Source organism: Pelodiscus sinensis, chromosome 8 (genome assembly GCF_052426305.1).
Source record: "Pelodiscus sinensis isolate ZL-2025 chromosome 8, ASM5242630v1, whole genome shotgun sequence".
NCBI lineage: Eukaryota > Metazoa > Chordata > Testudines > Trionychidae > Pelodiscus > Pelodiscus sinensis.
The window spans coordinates 11,227,829-11,249,914 of record NC_143059.1 but is presented as its reverse complement, the minus strand read 5'-3'; the positions used below and the strand labels follow the sequence as shown (position 1 = coordinate 11,249,914).

The 22,086-nt window shown below is 41.7% G+C and overlaps 1 protein-coding gene and 1 long non-coding RNA gene across 23 annotated transcripts in view; one reads left to right on the top strand and one right to left on the bottom strand.

Moving 5' to 3' along the window:
* ZMIZ1 (zinc finger MIZ-type containing 1) overlaps window positions 1-22,086 on the bottom strand; it is a 486,957-nt gene that overhangs the window by 38,290 nt on the left and 426,581 nt on the right. For 20 of the 22 annotated variants that reach the window (XM_075934735.2, XM_075934734.2, XM_075934747.2 and 17 more), the window contains 4 exons: window positions 7,705-7,819; window positions 3,198-3,415; window positions 1,299-1,497; window positions 9-299 (listed from right to left, as the gene is read on the bottom strand). In XM_075934735.2, coding sequence (XP_075790850.1) covers window positions 9-299; window positions 1,299-1,497; window positions 3,198-3,415; window positions 7,705-7,819 — 823 coding nt within the window. The remainder of the gene's footprint in view (window positions 1-8; window positions 300-1,298; window positions 1,498-3,197; window positions 3,416-7,704; window positions 7,820-22,086) is intronic. The other 2 variants (XM_075934750.2, XM_075934757.2) reach the window with 1 other exon arrangement.
* The window catches only part of LOC112544318 (uncharacterized), a 120,669-nt gene that overhangs the window by 60,086 nt on the left and 38,497 nt on the right, over window positions 1-22,086 (top strand). The window lies entirely within an intron of this gene.

Sequence of the window (22,086 nt, the reverse complement as noted above, 5' to 3'; positions counted from 1 at the left end):
ACACTCACCTCTCCTGGGTACGGTCTCTTAATGCCCTGAATAGGCAAAGACTGGGGGCGTGGGCCTGGGTAAGCTTGCTGTGGCATCCTTTGTCCATGGCTGCTGAAGGGGCTTATCCCAGGGGGCCTTGGCTGGCTCATACCCATAGGCGGCCCGCTCATGCTGGAAGGTGTCATTCCTGCTCCCATGCTTGCTGGGTTCATGCTGCCGGGCATAGACGTGGGGCCGCGAGGGCCAGGTTGATTCATGAACTGGCTGTTGTAAGCTTGAGTCGGACCCATCTGGAAAGAGGAACAAACCTTCAACGGAAGAAAAAAAGAAAAGAAAAGAAAAAAAAAAGAATAAAATGCGACATGCATTTAAAATGGGAGCGGGGAGTTTGTTAGCAGGGGGTGGGGGGTGGGATTATGTCGCATTTTCTTTTCATGTTCTGTAACCTTCTGTGAGGTTTTATTTGCATAATAATAAATCAACTGGAATTCTAAAAGCAACAAGAGAGAAAAATAATAGTTTAGTAAGAGCAAAACGGATGTAGTATGAGCAAATAAAAATCCACTGACATGACCAGTCATCTTCCTCCAGGTAATGGGCCAGAGTTCTCTGTGGGTGTAATTCAGCTCACCTTAATTGACTTAGAAAGAGCTTATTTTATTTATGCTAGCGAGGTTATCCTCTATGCTTAGAAACACTAAACGGGTGGAAGTGGTGAGAAAAGCAGCTGCCACAGATCAAACATTCATTCCTCTTTTCATTAATAGTTATTACGGGAAGAATTGTGTGTTGAGCCTTGGGTCACCAAAAATGGATGTTTCCAATCGCTGTTCTCAAAGATAATTCCTTAAAGGGTGTTTTTTTCTTTTTAATTGTATTTAGAAAAATTAAACTGAGTTGAGCAACATAATTAATTAGAGAAACAGCACAGGCCCTAAAATGAAGCTTGGGAGCACTTACCTGTGTGCTACAGTTTGGGAGGAGGGGAAGTAATACTGCATCATGCTTGAAGTGGGCATAAAACTTTGCATACAAATGTTTATAACTACAGGATGACCTCTCTGAAGTACAAATGCATCACTAGTGCAGGCAACAGAGATTCATCAAGATGATGTATTAGCCACCGCATGTCATTAGCGCATACATACCTATGCCTTCTACAGGAGATCTCTTGCTCTCCATCTCTCCTGCACACCCACACATGACATAGCAGATACCTAAATACCTCACATACTAAACAGCGGCTCTCACTTCTCTCTAAAGGCAGAAGTCAGGAGGGTAGGAGTTTGCAAGAGCTACTTTCTTACCGGTCCATACTGGTTCATGTCCTTGTTCTGGGTTTCCTGAAGGGCTGCGACAGTGGCGGTAGCCGTAGCTGTTGCCGTGGCAGCGGCAGCTGCAACTGCTGCTGCGGCGGCAGCTGCAGCTGGCTGGGTGAAATCTGCAGGCGGCCTCGTGTGTGGAGGGATCCCCATTCCTGCAGGAGCATTTGGGCCACCAGGGTAGCTACCGGAGAGGAGAGAAAGGGATATTAAAATGGGCCTCGTGTTTGGGGGTTAGACTGGGGACTCCATCTGATGCCATCTGGAACAGTTCCAAAACCATGTAGAAAGTTTCTATTGCAAACATGCACTGTGACATGAAGTGAGAACCTGGGATGTAAATGAGGATGCAAGAGCTGTTCTGGCATGTCACACCACAGATTTTGCCAGACCAGAGAGTGCCAGACTAGAGAGGTTCAACTTGCATTCTGTTCTACCAAGCTGCTGGACTCATAGGCCATCAGAGAATACGTGCTCTGATTATCTACCGTTCAGGGTTAGGATGTACAGCAGCATCAGATGCAAGCTTCCTGCACAACAAGCCATCTATGTTTCTCAACTGTGGAAAGCATCAGTTTTTCCAGGAGTAGAAAAGTAAATCAGTCCCCTCTGAGGTCTCAACAAAGTGGCCGTCAGGGGCCATTTGTGACAAGTAGCAACTGATGGCTGTCATTTGGTGGTTCTGGAGAATTGTGTGTGCAGCACATTGGCTGTGCCTCCCCAGTTCACATACTAATCACAAAATGACCACAAAATACACAATCAAAATAGAGTACTTCAGCTGTAGGCCTCAAGGATCTTTAAAAAGGCGGGTCAACCCTATGCCCATTTTACAGAAGAACTGTACTGAAGTATAGAAAGTTTAAGTGAATGGTACAAGGTCGCTTGGCAACACAGTGGCAGAAATGAAAACAGAATTGTAGTCTCCAACATTCTTAGACAGTGCTGTTCTATTGTACCGCACAGGTATCTTTTTTAGGAACCCATCCCTGATGAGTCCCAGAGACAGAGCTACACTATCACTAGTAAAAGTGCATTCAGGAATAGGTGTTGGGAGCTTGCATATTTACTGCCTAGGTTTACATTTTGTACCTGTGTTCTGTAGATAACCTGGGCTAATTAATTTGGCTCCTTTCACAAGAACTATATTTACGCCACCAAAATAAATACCTAGTTTAACATTAAAGACCAAAGCCCTATCCTTCAGTCATAGGAATTGCTTTATAAATTCCTGCAGTGATACAAACCTTCTCTCAGAGGTCTGCCTATTAGCTCTGCAAGAAAATAGCCTTATTAATATCAGAGCTCAATTCCTATACAGAGTGATGGAAGTTATACTATCAGGAATGTAAATCATTCTCAAGACCATGGTTTGTGTCTTGTGTTTGTGTTAATTAAAACTTTCTTTCAGGGGTTTGTTAGGGCTAATGGATTGACCTAATTTCCAGGTACAGTGATGGATTTCCTGCTCTTTGGCAAGCCGATTTTTCAAGCCATGGCTTCAGTATGCAATTTAGCTAGGCCTTAATCACCAAGAGGTGGGGCATTTCTAAGCCCAGCTGGGAGGTGCAATTCCCGGTGCAGGTAAACATACATGTGGTAGCCCTGCTAGAGCTAAGCATGCTAAAAATAGCAGCATGACCCTGGTGGCTTGAACATGTACCAAGGCTGGGTGGATTGCTAGAGTCACACTGCTTTTTTCTGTACAGTAAGTTGGGCAGAACTAGCCCAAGTTTGTCTGCTGAGAATCACACCATCCAGCTGTTGTGTAGATTTGCTCTTTAAATAACCAAAGGGACCCTAAGACACATTAAATTGCTACGCAAACTTACAATGCCCTGAACTATTCATGTCCAATTTCCACTCCGCCAAGACTAGTCTTACCTCCCACCAAAGCCTCCACTTCCAGGATAGTTGGGTCGTCCATACATGCCCTGCTGTATGTAAGGTTGAGCGGAACCGGCCTTGGCTGAAAACTGCTGCTGCTGCCCAGCAAACTGAGGGGAATTAATGCCAGGGTTGCTGGTAGTCATCCCAGAAGCCATGGGGTTTCCTGCTGGGTTCATAGGATTATTGGCATTTGCCATTGGGTTTCCCAGCACCTATGAAGAGAAATATTCAAAATAAGGAGAAAGCCCTCAGATCACTTAAAGCTATGGCTGTAAAATATGTTAGTTTGCTACAGACTAGAGCTGTTAATTAATCATACTTAATTCATGTAATTAACTCAAAATATTAATTGGGATTGAAAAATTAGAATACCAAATGTCATTTATTAAATATTTGTGGATGTTTTTCTATATTTTCAATATTGATTTCAATTGAAACACAGAATAAAAAAAATGTACAATGTTCAGTTTATACTAGTATTTTTTATTACAAATATATGCACTGTAAAAATTATAAACAAAAATAGAATTTTTCAATTCACCTCATACAAATATTGAAGAACAGTCTTTATGCCATGAAAGTGTAATTTAAAAATGTAGATTTTTGGGGTTACATAACTGCACTCAAAAACAAAATAACGTAACATTTTAGAGTCTATGAATGTATTCAGTCCTACTTCCTGTTCTGCCAATCACTAAGACAAACAAGTTTGTTTGCATTGACAGGAGATACAGCTGCCTGCTTATTTACAATGTCACCAGAAAGTGAGAACAGATGTTCGCATGGCACTTTTGTAGCCAGCGTTGAAAGGTATTTATTGCCAAATAAGCTAAACATTCATACGCCCCTTTCTGCTTCGGCCATCATTCCAGAGGACATGCTTTCATGCTGATGATGCTCTTTAAAAAAATAATGTATTACTTACATTAATGACTTAATTCCTTGAGGACTGTATGTCTCTTACTCTGTCTTACATGCATTCTGCCATATATTCCATGTTATAGCAGCCCCGGATGATGACCCAGCACTGTTCATTTTAAGAATGCTTTTGCAGCAGATTTGACAAAATGCAAATGAAGTATCCACGTGAGATTTCTGGAGAAAGCTACAGCACTCAAACCAAGGTTTAAGTATCTGAAGTGCCATCCAAAATCTAAGAGGGACGATGGGTGAAACATGCTTTCGCAAGAGCTAAAAGAGCAACTCTCTGATGCGAAAACTACAGAACCCAAATCACCAAAAAAAGAAAATCAACCTTCTGCTGGTGGCATCTGATTCAGATGATGAAATGAATATGCATTAGTTTGCACTGCTTTGGATCATTATCAGGCAGAACCCCTCAGCAGCATAGACGCATGTCCTCTGGAATGGCGGGCGGTGAAAGCATGAAGTGGACATATGAATCTGTAGCACATCTGGTATGTAAATATGTTACAACGTCAGCTACTATAGTGATATGTGAACCCCTATTCTCACTTTCAGGTGACACTGTTAACAAGAGGCAAGCAGCATTATCGCCTGCAAATTGTAACCACACTTATTCAGACAATCATTCCAACAACAAGAAGCAGGACTGTGTGGACTCTAAAGTTTTATTTCTTTTATTTTTGAATGCAGGGATTTTTTTGTACATAATTCTAAATGTATAAGTTCAACTTTCATGATAAAGAGATTGTACTAAAGCTTGAACCTCTCTAGTCCAGTACCCTCCCTCTGGACCTGAATGATGCTGAACCAGAGAATTTGCAGGACCACGGGCGGTCAATATTATCTAGTAGCATTACCAACACTTCTACTGCTTACTGGGCTCTTAACACAACACTGAGAGCCAGGACTGGTGGCTGTAAATAAACTTTTTGGGACCACGGGAGACTTGACCACACCTATGATAAGTGGATATTTGGCTAACTAAAATCATGCCGGACCACGGATGTTGCTGGACCAGTGTTCCGGATTAGAGAGGTTCAATATGTATAATACTTGTATGAGATGAATTGAAAAATACATTTTTTTTTACAAAGAGAAACTTGCACTTTGTATTTATGTTGTAATTGAAATCAATATTTTAAAATGTAACAAAATAAAAAAATATTTAAAATAAATGGATTTTATTGTTGTTTACCCGTGCAATTAATCATGATTAATTTTTGTACAGTGTAATTAATCATGATTTTTTAAAATCGCTTGACAGCTCTGCTTCAGACATTAACTAATTTCTATACACTGTACACAAATGAGTTCAGGACTAGTTGTGCTGCATGCACCTTGGTATGTTAATTTCTTGTAAGCTCTCCTTGCCATTTTTAAGCCCACAGTTATTTCTGATCACTACCACCTCACTGAAGCTTTTGATAAGTTATAATAAGAAACCACAGACTTTTTTTTCACATGGGGAATCCAGCTGATAAAGTGGAGAATCAACAAACAAGTGTGTTAGTTTGATAATTTGTTGTCCCCAAAAATTGATTTAGGGCAGGCCTGGCTGAGCAATGCACAATACATATGTACTAGTTTCAGGCAGGTTTCCACTAAATATACATCAGCCTTGCCTCCAGTTCTGATGCTTTGCATCTGTCACTATTTACACTCATGCTTGCTCAATGAGACTAACACAAGTATATTTACACGAGCAGGAAAATCACAACCTTAGTTCATAGGATAGACATAGACTAAGGCATCAGGTGGTTCAGTGATATGATCAATGTCACACACCGTGTGTGGTCCTAAATCCTGGTACTTTCTGAGGTCAACGAAAGTATTTTTATTGGTTTTAACTTCAACTGGCTTGAGTCTTTGGTATAGAGAACTGGTTGGGAATATGCCATTTGAATGATTTGCCAATGGAAAATGGAGTTTCCATAAAACTGAATTTTCTATAGCAAATTTCAAATTTCCCTGAAAGCTTTCCGTTTTCCATTGGAACAAAATGCCTGCATGAAAGGTTCCTATCAATTTTGTCTTCAAGAGAAAATAAAATTGACAAAAACATTTCCAGTCAGGCAACCAGAGATGTCCTGGGGTTGGGGAAGAGGTGAAGAGTCAAGTGAATGGCATTTGGCATTTTATGTGGAAGGTTCTGGTCAATTTCATTTTCTGCCTGCACAGAAAAAAAAGTGAAATTATAAGAACCCTCCAAAGCCAGCTGCATGCAAGTTAAAAAATTCCATTCCCGTTCTCTTGAAACCGAATTTTGTCGAAATCCCTTCCTGCGAAAAGTTTTGCATTTTGGATTTTTCGTCCCAATATGAGATAAACTTTTGCTCAAAAATGCAAATTTTTTCTGGGATAGAGATTTTCAGAACAGTTATATTCTGGCACTAGCAATTCTTCCATGGTCTGAATATTTTAATCATTGCAGTAGACTACATGAGATAAATTCTCCATTAAGGACATAAGGAAAAACGCTACAACAACCATTTCAGGACCGATAATCACTAGGTATCAGTGTTCCCTCCAAGCTGCGCGGCAGCACAACTTCATAGGTGCTTAATGAGCCCTACCCAGTCAGGGAGCTGACTGACTGGGCAGGGCTGACTAATCACCTGTAAAGCTGAGCTGCACCGCGCAGAGGAAACACTGCTAGGGATGTGAAAGGTTAATGGGTTAACTGGTAAGCATCACCCTAAACTGCCTGCCACAGTCAAGGGACTGCTCCAGCCCTGCAGGGTGCCCACAGCCAGGTTAATTACGCCACCGGGTTGGGGGAAGGTGCATGCGCGGCACCACCCTCGCCTGGCATGTGGGGGAGGACGTGTACGGGGTGCGCCGAGCCTGGCCGTGCAGGGCCTCGCGGCCATGGGGGAAGGGGTGCTGCTGGCCGGCACTGCAGGGATTAACACGGCCCCCGCCCCGGGCGGCTGCTGCAGGATGGCCGCTGGAAGATGCTGCAGCCTGTGATCCGGGAGCCGGGCGCGTGGCGCCTGATGGCAGCTGCCCAACTAGCCCATTCCTTAATCCGGCCCTGCCCACAGCAAACACAAGAGCAGCCCCTATCCATGGCAGGCCCAGGCACTCACAGGCAGGGGCTACTCTGGCGGGGGCTGGTAGCCGGGAGCCTGCTGCAATCCCACCCCCATCATGGGAGCTGGGAGTGGGAGTCCTGTGGTCTGGAGGCTTCCCCAGCTGGGATGAAGCAGTGCCCAGTCTGGTTTCCGTTTAGCCAGTTAAACATTAGAGTCACCTAACTTTTAACCGGTTAACCGATTAACTGGGCTTTTACGTCCCTAATTCTCACCCCTCTCCTGTATAAAAGCAAGTGTTTATACAAGTGCACCAATATAATGTGACATTTCCACCCACACAATTGCATTACCAGCTCAAAATAAGTCAAACCCTAATATGTAGCCATTCTGCTGAGAGAAGAACAAAAGGAGGAGGAAAAATACAGCTTTTATGACAGGCCTTTCCCTTCTTTTCTGTTGTGGTTTTTTTTTTCATTTTACTGACAAAAGACTTGACCAAAATGCATAGCTCAGGGTTGGGAGCATAAAATGAAGCTTACCTGGCTTTGTGAGGTGTTAGTCACACCCCATACTGTAGTGACCACTGATAAAGAACCCGGTGGTTGGTTGGTGTTTTGCTGCCAAGGAACAGAGTCATAGGGGAAAGACCCATCACTGTAAAACACAAACATTATCAGACAATCATTGTTTGGAACAGTTTAATGAATGCTGATTGGGGAACTCGTGATGATGAATGAAATGTCTTCAAACAGAGAGTTCACCCCTAAAACTCTGCCACCCGCAGAAGTAAAAATAAACTCTCAGCCACAGCTTTCGACAACAAGAACATTAAGCTAGTGGTTATCTGGACTCCTTCGTTTTGCAAAAGTCATCCATCTCAAGCTCTTCAACAATCATTGCTTCAGCTCTCTCATTCCAATTCAATTAGGTTTTGAGACTAGACTGCAGCCCCATTGTCTGCAGGTGGTACCGGCACGGCCAGAAGAGCCTTTAAAGGAAAAGCAGCCCAACAATAATTTTCAAAAAGTGAATTAAAATCCAGATGGCGTTCTACCACACGATAGATGAGCTGCATGCCAAAAACAGTATTAGCTAATCAGTATTCTAGAAAGTTAACTGCTGAAACTAAAAATGCATCTTTCCAGATAAATATGTGGTGCAGAGCACTGGGGTTTTTCCATAAACTAAATCCAAAAGATATGAGCAAGAAAAAACTTCTCATATACAAGTCTTAGTGGATATAATACAGAGAAAGAATATATATGTATGTTGAACTAAAACACTGTGTATGCGCAAAATAACTATTGAATGTGCCCAACCTGAATTAAATAACCAGAGGCATAAATACAATATTGTTTTTTCAACTTATTTCTCATAATACTCAGTCCTGCCACGAGTGCAGAGGGCTGCACTAGATAACCTCTCAAGGTCCCTTCAAAGACCTACAATTATTTGGTTCATGCATTATTATTCATCACTTTTTATAGTTGATTTTACATTTATGACTTTTTATATGCATAAAAAAACTATTTAAGGAACACACACAGAATCCTTTTATTTTAAAGAGATACCGACCAGCTGCTTAGGCTATGAATTCATTTTTTATTACAAATTATAACCCTGATTCTGCAATGCTCATCTAACTAAGGAACTCATACAACTCTCATTATTCTAGAATCTGTGTGCCTCACAATCTTTATCCTGGGAGGCAGGGAAGTACTATTATCACCATTTTCCAGGCTAGACACATAAAAGTGTCGTGCAAGGGATCTGTGCTGAGCAGGGAATCGAATGTGGGTGTCCAGCTTTCACTGTAACCACTGGACAATCTTTCCTTTCCCCTATGTCTCTGGAAGACTTGAGTGTAAAACTGAGTTAATATGTACTTGAAGGATCTAACTATTTTCCTCCTCATAACTAGGTATGCATATTTTAGGGTTTGAGGTGCCCTTGTATTAAGAACGGTTCTTGCATGGTCCTTGCTCTGAAGAGATTTCCATCTAGTAACAGTAAAATTAACCATATAAATTAAAATTAAGTAATTAACTTATACAATTAAAAAGGGGAAAAAATCTTTCAACTGTGAATATCCAATGTTTCTTAATATCTTCTGACAGACCAGAAGTCCACCAAACCCTACATTTTCAATCTCGTACAGGACATCCCAATGTTGTCTCAATGCACAATATTTCAGCTTGATGCAGTATTTCAAATACATGCAGCAGCAACATCCCTCCATAATCCCTGAAAAAAGGGTATACAGCAAATTATGGGAGATCCTCAGAGTCTGGGATGAGGGTCTGTTTTGAACTTCTGCTGTAATGCCTTCCACTTTTTTTCCTCTACCCAGGTGATGGTTGCCACTTGTACTTCTTTCCATACTCCTTTTGATGGATGTCTACACTGGTTTCTGTAGTCATTTACGGTACACGCTAACATTTTAAGAGAAATCTTGTCCACAACATTGTTCCTCTTGAACAGAACAAGGGTAATTAAGTCTCTTCATTACACTCAGGAGGGCAGTGAGTCAGCTGGAATCCACTAAGAATATTGACTCAATTTATAGTAATGTTAACGAACCCACACATGCTAGCGGTCAGCACTGAGGTGGGCCAAGCTGCAAAGAAAGGCATCAAATAAAAAGAACGATTACCACTCAGGCTGTGATGTAGTGATGCTGCAACCATTCACTACAGTGCAAAGAAAAGAAATAGATAAAAAGTTTCCTAGCTGTGAACACATATGGAAGCCAATGGCCCGTCAACACTGATGTCAAAGAGGCGAGACTTTAGATATAAAAGCTTCTTTTAATCCTACTATTAAAAAAAATGGGTTTGTTTCAGATGTCTGTATTGAACCTGGATTAATTTCTCTTCTTGACTCCTCTTCGCAATTAACACAGGTTTTAAGGTGCCCGTGATTCTTTGCCATGCTTTCCAGCCATGATACGGGTTCATAGGTCTTGGAGTTCTGTTCCTTTTCTCTTCAGTCTTTCAATCGAATCCTTGGTCTTCCAAATCTTTACTTGCTGTCCTCTTCCTCCTATGTTTGCTTTGCTGGTCATTCTCGCATTTTTATAATGTCCAGCCAATCTCAGATGTGCACTCCCCACACTTCCAAAGTGCATCTTCACCCTAATTTATTCCAGGCACATGTTTTACCATCTACTTGCACATCATTCCCATCAGTATATTGTTTTCTACTACCTGTATCTTTTATCTTCATACAGAAGGGTACATTTTGCTCAGGAAGAACTAGCTGAGAATTTGAAAATGGAAGGTAGCTTGAGTGACAGTGATCATGAAATGATAAGAGTTATGATTCTAAAGAATGGTAGGCCGGATAGCAGCAAAATAAAGATAATGGATTTCAAGAAGACAGACTTTAGCAAACACAGGTAGTTGGTAGGTAAGATCCCATGGGAAGCAAGTTTACAAGGAAATACAATTGAGGCCACTTGGCAATTTTTCAAAGAAACTTTATTAAGGGCACAAGAGCAAACTACTCTACTGTGTAGGAAAGATAAGTAGTATGGTGAGGGACCAGGAAGCATGGAAAGACACCTCCCTGTCTTAACCAGGAGATCTTGAATTATCTAAAAATGAAAAAGGTAGACATTGGGTCACATTATGAAGGATGATAATAAGCAAATAACACAAGTATGTAGGGGCAAAATTAGAATGTCCAACACACAAACTAGCTGAAGATATCAAGAAAACATTCTACTTATACAACAGAATCAAGAGAAAGACCAAAGACAGGATAGGCCCATTACTCAATGAATGGGGAAAAACAATAACAAAAAATGTGGAAATGGCAGAAGTGCTTAATGACTTCTTTGTTTTGGTTTTCACCAAGAAGGTTGGTGGGGATTGGACGTCTAACATATTGAATGCCCGTGAAAATGGGGTAGATTCAGAAGCTAAAATAGGGAAAGAACAAGTTAAAAATTATTTATACAAGTTAGATGTCTTCAAGTCACCAGGACCTGATGAAATACATCCTAAATACTCAAGGAACTGACTGAAGACGTAGTTGAACCATTATCTATTATCTCTGAAAAGTCATGGAATACGGGAGATTCCAGAAAACTGGAAAAGGGGAAAATATATTGCCCATCTATAAAAAGGGATAAAAATCACCACTCTCAATCCAAAGCTAGGCTAAGGTTATGCATAAACAAAGTTATTTCATGCCATTAGGCTCCCAGCAATTTCTTTCTTCCCAGCTCTGCTCTCTAGTTTTAATGGACTCTCTGTCATTTAAGGTATAGGTGTTCTCTTTGGCTTGACTACAGTATCTGCAAAATTGCTAGCTAGTAGATAAAACCTGTCTTTTAAATACACTACCTGACCCAGTCCTTGGAATGACAGTGATGTGGATAGACAATAGCCAACACAACACTCGCTGTCATTCCTTCCATTTCCTTACCTATAGACACCTACAAAAACACCTGGTTGCATGGACTGAACTTCCAAACTAGACCAACTTTCTTGGCTCCTTTTCCCAAGAGCTTAAAGGAAAGCAGTGTGGGCTACGAGGCAGCTGGACTAGGACTCTGGGGTTCTATTCCCGGTTCTGCTGTTTGACCTTAGGCAAGTAATTTTGCTTCTCCATGCTTCTGTTCTGCATTGCGCCTGGCTTATAGTTAAGAATATAACTTCTTGGAGTAGAATCTTCCTCTTCCTATGTATATGTATAAAATCAGCATAATAGGTTCACAACCTTGGTTTTGGCTTTTGAATGTACTACTCTAATCCAAATTAAATAGTAATTTTTATTAATAATAAATATTCTTCCCCTAAAGAGCCCATAAAAGAAACCAAAACAGAAACCATTACATCTACACTGAATAAATACAAGAAGCCCAGAATGAGAAAAGGAAATAAAATGCTCAAGCAACTCCTGTACCAATCAAAGGTAAATCTAATAGATTTATGACTTTCTAGCTTACTCTATACGAGATTCTCTGTAACTGCTATATAAGATAACTTATGACACATTGCAGTCAGTTACCCCTCTTCATCAGGTCACCATTGTAAACTTACTGTAAACTGTACGGATGTTAGTGTCATTAGATTTCACTGCTTTCTTCTTTCCGTCTACATGAATAGAACCATCTTCAATAAAAGTAAAATTAGAAAAATGGACAGAATTACACTAATTCCTAGTTTTGATTACAGTCAAAGGCTTCAGATATGAATCCAGCTTGTAGCTCACCACAGCCTTACAACTGGAAATTCCTGGTAACTTTTTCAATAGACACTACAGCGAGTCAACATTTTTCTTTGGAAATTATTTTTGGAGAAAGAATGGCTTTTGTTGCACTCAATACAGAAATTTCAATGGGGAAATTGCTGATTAAGAGGAAAGTTTGGGGGACGTTTATTTAAATAAACCCCCAAACTTGAAAATCAAAACGTTTCTGCTTTTTGGCAATCAAAACTAGAATATTCTCAGGTTTCTGTTTTTCAACAACTCCCCAGAACTTCTGATGTTTTCCTTTTTACTGAAATTTTTCATAGGAACAAAAACAAATTCCTGACTCGCCATAACACACACACGCATGCAGTATGTATACGGTGCACCATTCTCTCTGCAGTACATAGAGCACATAGTCACAGAGCCCAGCTAGCTTAGGTATAAATAAGACAGTAACTGATGGGACATGGCCGAGGCAAGGAAAGACAGACCTCAAAGGTGGAGGTATGTATGCAAGCACATATCGTACATGCTCTCTATTCACCCAAGCCATGTCTTCCTGGCTCCTCTGCAGTAGTGTGGTACCCTTCTGCTTCCTGGCACCTTTCCCTGTTACAAGGAAAGATTCCCCTACTGGGGAAAGCTCTGACAGGGAGAAGGTAGGGAGAAAAACTGAGGCAGCTCCCAACCTCAGAGCCCTAGAATGGTGCAAGAAAAGCTGTGCCGACTCTCTTCTTCCACAATCTTTCCTCCCCACAACAAAAGGCTCCAGCTGCGGAGAGCTACTGAAGTTTTCACTGACTTCTGTTGCGACACACCAGTGTGGATGCAGCCTGCTTTTCACTGCAGGGTATAGCTACACGAATACTACACGCCTCTGCTGGTAGTGTGCAGTGTAGACACAGGGTTTCCGACCCCTCCAAAGAGGGAGTAACCCAGTTTGGAGTTCTTTTGGTTTAGAATCACCTTTTAAAATATAAAGCATTATTATTAATATTATTTGATCAAAAGTTACCCGTAGTTAAGCCTTCACATGACCTTTTATGTGGGCTTAAAAAAACCCACCCATACCATACATTAGGGATGTAAGCGACTAGACATCTACCCGATACACTTTTTGGGTAGTTGAGTCACTACTTGACTAGTCACTTCCCTCCCTTGCTGCCTTTGTATCAGAGGCACCAAGGTGGAGGGCAGGAGCCAGTGCTGGGAGGAGCTGTCTTAAAAGCTGGTTCCCCCCAGCACCATCTCCGCAGTCGTCAGAGGCGCAGTGGGGGAAACGGCACAAGCGGGAACCGAAGCAGTCTCTGCTCATGCAGGGTCCTGACTGCTGTGCCTCGCCTGTTGAAATGTACAAGAGCCACGGTCCAAGCCAACAGGGACATCAAAAGAGTGATTGTAAGGACAACAAACAGTATCTACTTGTATATAATATCCCCCAACACATGGAGTTTAAAACCTGCTTCAAACCAGAGAGAGATGAAGAAAAGAATCCAAGCATGATGGCACTGTAACATGAAGATTCGTATTAGCATAAGTTATGGATGACTGCAATGCTTTTGACTGCTGAAACCATGAGTGAATTCTACAGCTCTTCCTAAAATAAGAGCCAATATCTATTTAATATTGTCATTTTATTACAGTAAGAGTTGAGGGGCCTATATCATGGATTTAGGCCCCTCTGCCCCAAACCCCATAACAATTTTATCTCTCTCATGCCACATCATGGGTTATTCTGCATGTGTTATCAGAAAAACTATTTTAGGAGTGTTTTTAAAAGTTCTTACTGAGACTATTTTTCATATCATCTCCACCAGATTTTCTGAATAGCATGAGTCTAAAAGCCCAAACTACAAAGGGCAAGAGAAACTTTATTTTTAAATATCAAAAATTACTTTGCATAAACACATCTAGTCTGATCTCTCCCAAACTTCCCACAAGCTGCATGTTTTATATCTGCCTCTGGAAGGCCCTGAATCTCCCGTTTCCAATGGCACTACAGCAGGCATCTCTAGCCTTGGGTGACTGACAGAGACCTGCCTTAACCCTACTGTTCCATGATTGAAGATTGCCTATATTGGGCCCTGGACCAGTGTAAATTGGAAGGAAAGGGGTTAAAAATTCTACTTTTGGTTGGGGAAAAAAAGTTTTTCTGGCAGGTTTTTTGAAAAGAGAAAAAACACCAACCCAAGGTAGCTGCTGATCAAAGTTGATCTAGGCAGGCTATTTGTCCAGTTTTTAAGCTGGACAGTTCTGTTTTAAATGGCTAGTTCTCTTGTCTAGTTCTGTGACAAAACCGAACGTGGATTTGCCCAGCATCATAGACAGAAGTTGCCTTTTTCAAAAGCGTGCTCCTCTTCCCCTTCTGGCATGACCTCATATACATGATGTATACAAAGTCAGAAAAGGGCGGGAGGTCTTATGCCGGTGCAGATGGCCAGACTCGTGGTGTTCCATGAAATACTGGAATGTCTGGTAATTTGGGGGTGGTCATCCTAAAGCTGCTCTGAGGTTTGGAAAGTCACTCCCAGTAAAGATGAGTCAGTAGACAGAAGGCAGGTGATATAGGGAAGAGATCCATGATATATGCAGTTCATCACATGGCTCCGTAATTTGGCATCTGGCTATCACCACCACATGCATTCAGATGTCCATTAACTGCCATCACTACTGAAATTCAGCTACTTCTGGGGTGGAATCTGGTGTATGTTTAACACTGCAAAGTTAGGCCCGGAGGTGCAAAGACCTCTGGATGCTGTGTGACTAGAATATTTTTTCTTAGAGGTGAGCAGTGTGCTGAATCTGAGAGGCCTTCACACTCTTTGTATCACATTGGATGGGAAAACTGCCTTCCCATTGCACATTTGGCTTCCTACAGGGCAAATAGTGATACACTTAATCAGAGGTGAGTTGCATCTTACACCACGAGCAGTCTCGCTGGGGGTACTTGCATCGTGAGACACTACTCAACTTCATTTAGGGCACTGGATCTGTTTCGCTATAATGGAATATGAAGCAGGCCCCTGTACTTCCTTAAAAATAAATTCACATGTTTCTAAACCCGAGTACAAACTACACCGAATCCTGTTATATTATATATTGCACCTGTCTAGACACACGTGCGTGAAACACACACAGCCATATGCAACTTATTTCTGGTTGTGTTGAGCAAAGGACAACACAGCTATGCAGTTCAGAAACACAAATGCACTATTCCCTGCAAAAAAAGAAGCTGGATGGGGTTATCACCATATGACATTGGCATCCACTCTGATTAAAGAAGAAAGATTAAAGCATCACATCCCATTCTGTCTCATTATTACACAAGTAGCCCATGCAATGCCCTACCACAGCTGCAGATCAGTTACAAATTCCACCACTAATGGCCCTATTATTAACATGCCACCTGTTACCTTTTCTAAGATGTTGAAAAATACCTTAAGGACATTTTCAGCTTGCCAAACGCAGTTTAATTTTTATTGCATTTAACACTTCAGCCAGACCTGCTTCATCCGTGTCTTATTTGTCTCACATGTGCCGGGAATGCAAGCCCAATTCCTCAGTTTCCCCCCCAGTCAGTTGCAAGGCATTCATTCTGCTCTGGTTTATCAATATACCTGGGATTCCATATCCGATTGCTCCTTTGCAATAAAAAAAACCACACACACACACTCAGTAGTCTACCACTGCCTGTTGCCTTGGTAATCCAAATACTCGCTGATTATCGGCGAATGAGACTCGCATTGTTCACACCGCAGCGCGTCTGCTATGTTAATGTGAGATAATGGCAGCCAGTAGACTCCTTTTGTTCCCAGCTTTGCTGTTTATTCATAGTGCCTGGAGGTCAGCGACTGCTACAACAACCGAGGAAGGGAACCGCTGAAAGCGTGTGAGCAGATCCCACTTCTGCTTCTGCCTCTGAGACAGCGGGTGCGAGGAGGGAGGGAGGGAAATGCACAGAAATAAGACTCCAGCAAGAGCTGCAGAGAGTCTGACTCAGAGAAGGTGCAGCAGGCATCAAGGAGCAAGGCTTTGATGGAATTGCACTTCTGTGCTTACGGATGAAGCTAATTGACTCTGCCCTCCACCCCAAAAGCAGAAAAATTGCTTTCTTTACAAAATACCTACTGGAACCGGGGCTGATGATGAATTATTTTCGATGGAAAAGTCAAAATGAGATGAGCTCGGTTTTGAATTTCAGACGCCAGTTCAGGGGCTGATCGATTTGCAGTCCAGATACCTGAACACGTCTGAGTACAAGGAAAGAACTGCATGAGCAGCTTGTGCCGTCTGATCGGAACCAATGAGTGATCCTTTTTTTAAATTTTGATTTCTAGGACAGGACAAATTGGCCCATACCCCACAGAAGAGACTGAGTTCTTAGAATGAAGCAAAGTACTTAAGTAAAACGGGTGGACGGATTTTCCTTTGTTTTAGTGTGGGAAGCAGTTTGTGGACTAATTCCTTCTGCCTTGCCAGGCAAACACAGCAGAGTGCTTTCACGGTGATTGTGTGTATGTGTGTGTGTGTGGGGGTGGGGGGGGCTGTGGTGTGTCAATACAGAGAGATTCAGATTAGCCAGGAGTGAGGTACGTGGGGACCAAGGGGAAAAAGCCTTCCCTGTACAAATATGACTTCACTGTTCTGGTGTGACAAAACTTCATGGCATGTAAAAGAGAGGTTTGAGAAATGTTAACAGAAATCTTTAATACTTTGCCTGTCAAAGTTATGTGGAAAACGCTACGGCTTTGAAACAATGACAGTAGCAAACAAACTATCACTTCGCATCTCCTTTGACATGGTAAGTGGTAAATGAGAGCCGGAACAGGACTGCTGCACATACCCTGAATTCTTTATTGAGCATGGTGGGAGATGAGCAAATTCAAGCCGCTCCTTTGGCTAATGTGTTTTTTCCTCCCTCTTTTAGCAGCCTCTTTATTTGAAGAAATAACCCATGCCCATTAAAGGCATAGTCGGTATCTAATTAATTTCACAGATACATCTGTATAGGTTGTTGATGTACTCTGTCTATTGAACAGAGACTTTGTTGTTATCACTAATGAAACACAGTCAGTGATTTTAGCCAGAGTTCCTACCCACTTTAATTTAGGGGAACCATTACCAAAGCTCTCCATCACTTCAATTACTAGCCACTACTTCCTTTGGTTCACACTGTGAAATGTAGTGAAACTTGAGAGCCCAAGTGTATGACAATGTTAAAAAATAATAAAAAGATAAGTTAGGAATTTATTCCTTTTATAATTTGCACTTTTACTGAGGTAACTTATTAGCCAGGGTCACTGAGGAGAGCCATTTCATCCAAGTGAAATTAAAATTCTCACAGGTATACCTAACATTGGATTATTAAAAAGAATTATAAAAACAAATGGACTTTCTGCCATTGTTGCTTTTATTTTATGTTTTTGCACTTCACTTCGATTTGAAAATGAAGCTAGATTAGTAAATTCACTTTCCATTCAAAGTCTGTCACTTCCTGGTTTTCAAGCAAGAAAGTGAAGCTAATCATGTGTTTGGGTTTCCATCATTTCAGACAGCTCTTGAAATAACTATCAAAGCAACCACCATTTCTGTTAGTAACACATTGTAAACCATATCCCCGCCTACTCCACCAACCTCAGCCATTCTCTCTTTTTCTCTCTCTCTTTTTAAGACACAAAACTTAATTTGGACCTGAAACTGTAGTTGTTTTTTAAATGGAAAATTCTGATGCTTGAAGGGCTTGATTCAAAGCTTACTCAAGTCAGCAGAAAGACACCTCCCCACATTGATTTGAATGCGTTTGGGATCAGGTCCTATAAAAAGTGCATCTTGCAATGTCACAGTTATCAGGTTGACAACTTGTCAAAATCAAGGGATATGGCCACAGCCGAATGATTTTAATCCAATGCCATCATACAGGAGAGTTGGTTTCATTGAAGACAAGTGACAGAGGGAACCTTCCTACCATGCTAGATGAGCGAGCACATGATTGTATATTTAGCACCAATGATTTGTTTTGTACAGTAACCTTCATATAAAGAGTATGGTATTGCTATGAAGGCCTGTAAACGAAACAGTAAGGCTACGTCTACACTGGCATCCCTTCCGGAAAAGGGATGCTAATATAGCACGTTGGAATAGGCAAATCCGTGGGGGATTTAAATATCCCCCGCGGCATTTGCATTAACATGGCTGCTGCTTTTTTCCAGCTTGGGAAAAAGCCGGAGAAAAGCATCAGTCTAGACGTGATTCTCCGGAAAATAAAGCCTTTTCCGGAGGATTTCTTATTCCTACTTGAAAGTAGGAATAAGAGATCCTCCGGAAAAGGCTTTATTTTCCGGAGAATCACGTCTAGACCGGCGCTATTCTCCGGCTTATCTCCAAGCCGGAAAAAAGCGGCAGCCATGTTAATGCAAATACCGCAGGGGATATTTAAATCCCCCACGGATTTGCCTATTCCAACGTGCTACATTAGCATCCCTTTTCCGAAAGGGAGGCCAGTGTAGACACAGCCTAAGTGACTAATTTATTAACTACAAACCTTAGCCCAGGCAGGTATTTCAACAGGTATTGGCCACCTGACACAAACCCTAGCCAGGCGCCCAAATTTCACCCCAAACAGGTTAATTAAAACTTGCCCTATCTACACTAGAGTTTTTAAAATGTCAGCTAACACAGCAACATGTCAGCAACATGCATGCGCACATTTACACACACACATACACGTCAACGGGATGCTCTTGGCCTATCATTATTAGCACTACAGTACAGGTTGAGCCTCCCTGCTCTGGCACCCCACCAGGGAATCCTCCAGTCCAAGGGAATTCAATGCCAGCCTCTTTCCTGCCGCTGGCTGTGAGGCTCCATGCCAGGAGCAGCAGAGGGGATGCTCTGAGAAGCAGGGACAGGGTGCTCTGGGGAAGAAGCAGGGTGGCTGTGGAGTCCCACAGCTACAGGGCTCCTGGCTTCTGCCACCAGGCTCGGCAGCTACCACGCCTCTTCCCCAGATCATCCCCCCAGTCCTCACTATTCCCCCTCCCTACTTAAGCTTGAATGCCACAAATAAGCAATTTGTGGTCTTCTGGGAGGGTAGGGGGATGAGTTACTGAGTGTAGGGCCTCCCACTTTTCCCTGTGACTGCTCCAGCCCCAAAGCACCCATGGATGGTGGACCAGGGATGTTGCCGGACGAGGAAAGTCTGGTTCATAGAGATCCAACCTGTAGTACCGAGAAGCTCCTGTCAAGAATCAGTGATTAGAAATCAGAGGATGTAGTGAATAGTGTCTGAAGGCTTTAGGGCTAGAATCTGGCTACTAAACATTTGGCTTTTGCTTCTGCATTTCCAGCTGCAACATGCATTCAAGACCTTCTTTCAGCTTCTCCTAGAACGTGCTGACCCCAGATACTAATAATGGTCTCATTTAGGGTATGTCTACACTACCACCCTAGTTCGAACTAGGGTGGTTAATGTAGTCATTTGAACTTGCAAATGAAGCCTGGGATTTGAATTTCCCGGGCTTCATTTGCATGTTGCCGGGCGCCACCATTTTTAAATGTCCGCTAGTGCGGACTCCATGCCCTACACGCGGCACGAACTAGATAGTTCGGACTAGGCTTCCTAGTCCGAACTATCTGTATGCCTCGAACTATCTGGAAGCCTAGTCCGAACTATCTAGTTCGTGCCGCGTGTAGCCGCAGGCACGGAGTCCGCACTAGCGGACATTTAAAAATGGCGGCGCCCGGCAACATGCAAATGAAGCCCGGGAAATTCAAATCCCGGGCTTCATTTGCAAGTTCGTATGACTACATTAACCACCCTAGTTCAAACTAGGGTGGTAGTGTAGACATACCCTTAGAAAGCAGCATGCTGAGCAGAGGGAATCATTGCATAGAACATTTAGGGAAATAATTACTATTCCAGCCTTTTCTGTACAAAGTTTTCAAGCATGAGTGGCCACTTTTTCCTCAGTTTGAAGGAAACAAGACTCTTGCACTGCAGTGTTTTCTCCAAATCCTCCCTCTCAATCAAAGATACAGAACAGAACAGATTTTGGACTGTGAACTTTTCTGTAATCTGTTTCCTTCTGATGGTGCATTCTGCCATTTCTCCACATAAAAACAAACAAACAAAACCCTGTTCTTGCAGACTCAGGAGTAGCATAGGTTATTTTACTGGACACCATGCTTTAAATTAAGCATTCACCATCTGTTAGTCCCACTCAGTTCCTTACTATACATATTTCACAGTTTCATCACAAAAAGATGGAAATGCTTTGAAAGTGTGTACATTTTTCAAATGTTTGAAGCCCAATCTGGGTGTGGAAAGGACCCAAATGCCAACAGAGTCTAACATAATATACAAATGTTTCTTTTCACAAAAAACAGGCCTCTGTGCCAGGCCTCTATTTTTAAAACGACTGGGCTTGGAAAATGATTAAAGCCGCTATATTCATTGTTCATCAAAACTCCCATTAATAATGATGGGGTTGCCTCCAAAATGACTCCATTAATACTTAGGATTTGGATGACATCTGACCTTAACCAACCACACACAGGACAGGACTCTAAGGGTGTGCTACACAGCAAAGTTATTTTGGAATAACGGCTATTATTCCGAAATAACTATGCGAGCGTCAACGCAGCAATTCCATTATTTTGAAATAATTTCGAAATAATGGATGGCTTATTCTGACTTCTGTAAACTTCATTCTATGAAGAATAAAGCCTATTCCGAAATAGCTATTTTGAAATAAGGCGTGTATAGACACTCCACCACTTCTATTTTGAAATAGCCCCTCACCAGGGCCATTCTAAGTTATTTCTCCTGGGGCTCTAAATCGAGATAGCACGTCTACATTAGGGAAGCCTTCCTTGGACTAATTTCGAGGCTTTCTTAAAGCATAGATGTGCTATTTCAGAATTACTATTCCGGAATAGCTTATTCCAAAATAACCATGCAGTGTAAACGTAACTTGAGTGCATACAAAAAAATCAGCGGCACAATTATCTCGCACAAGCCACAAACATCTTCCAACAAAATACTGCCTCTACTGACTGCATTTAAAAGGGAAAAAATACAGCACCACAAGACCTAATTTAAAACAATTTTGAGTAACACCAAAAATGCTACTTTGGAGCCACATCTTAGACATAAAATAATAATGATAATTAACAAGTTGCCTAAAACGGAATTACTGGCTAATTTGAATGTCAGTTTAAATTTTATCAAACTTTCCAGAACTAAATTATTTCTATTAAAAATAGGCTTTATCTCTTTATTTCAATTTAGATTGCTCTAAGCAGGCATTATTATAATCCAATCACCATCTATAAGAAACTTGCCATTTAATTAATGTGGAAGGCCAAAATTCAAAATGAAACAGAAGATAAAAAGAACCAAAGGAAGATTCTGGTAACTATGGCTATGTCTAGACTGCAAGCCTCTTTCGAAAAAGAGCATCTAGACTACAACCAGTACTTTTGAAAAAGCAAGTTGCTTTTTCAAAAGAGAGCACATAGGCAGTCTGGATGCGCTCTTTCGAAAAAGCACAGTTTGCATTACATAGCACATTTTTCGAAAGCGCACTTTCGAAAAAAGGCGTTCTTCCTCGTAAAACGAGGTTTTGCGCGCTCAATAAAACTGCCGCGTTCTTTCAATTTACTTTCATTTTTTTCGAAAAAAGGCCACTTTTTTCGAAAAAACCCTGTAGTCTAGACAT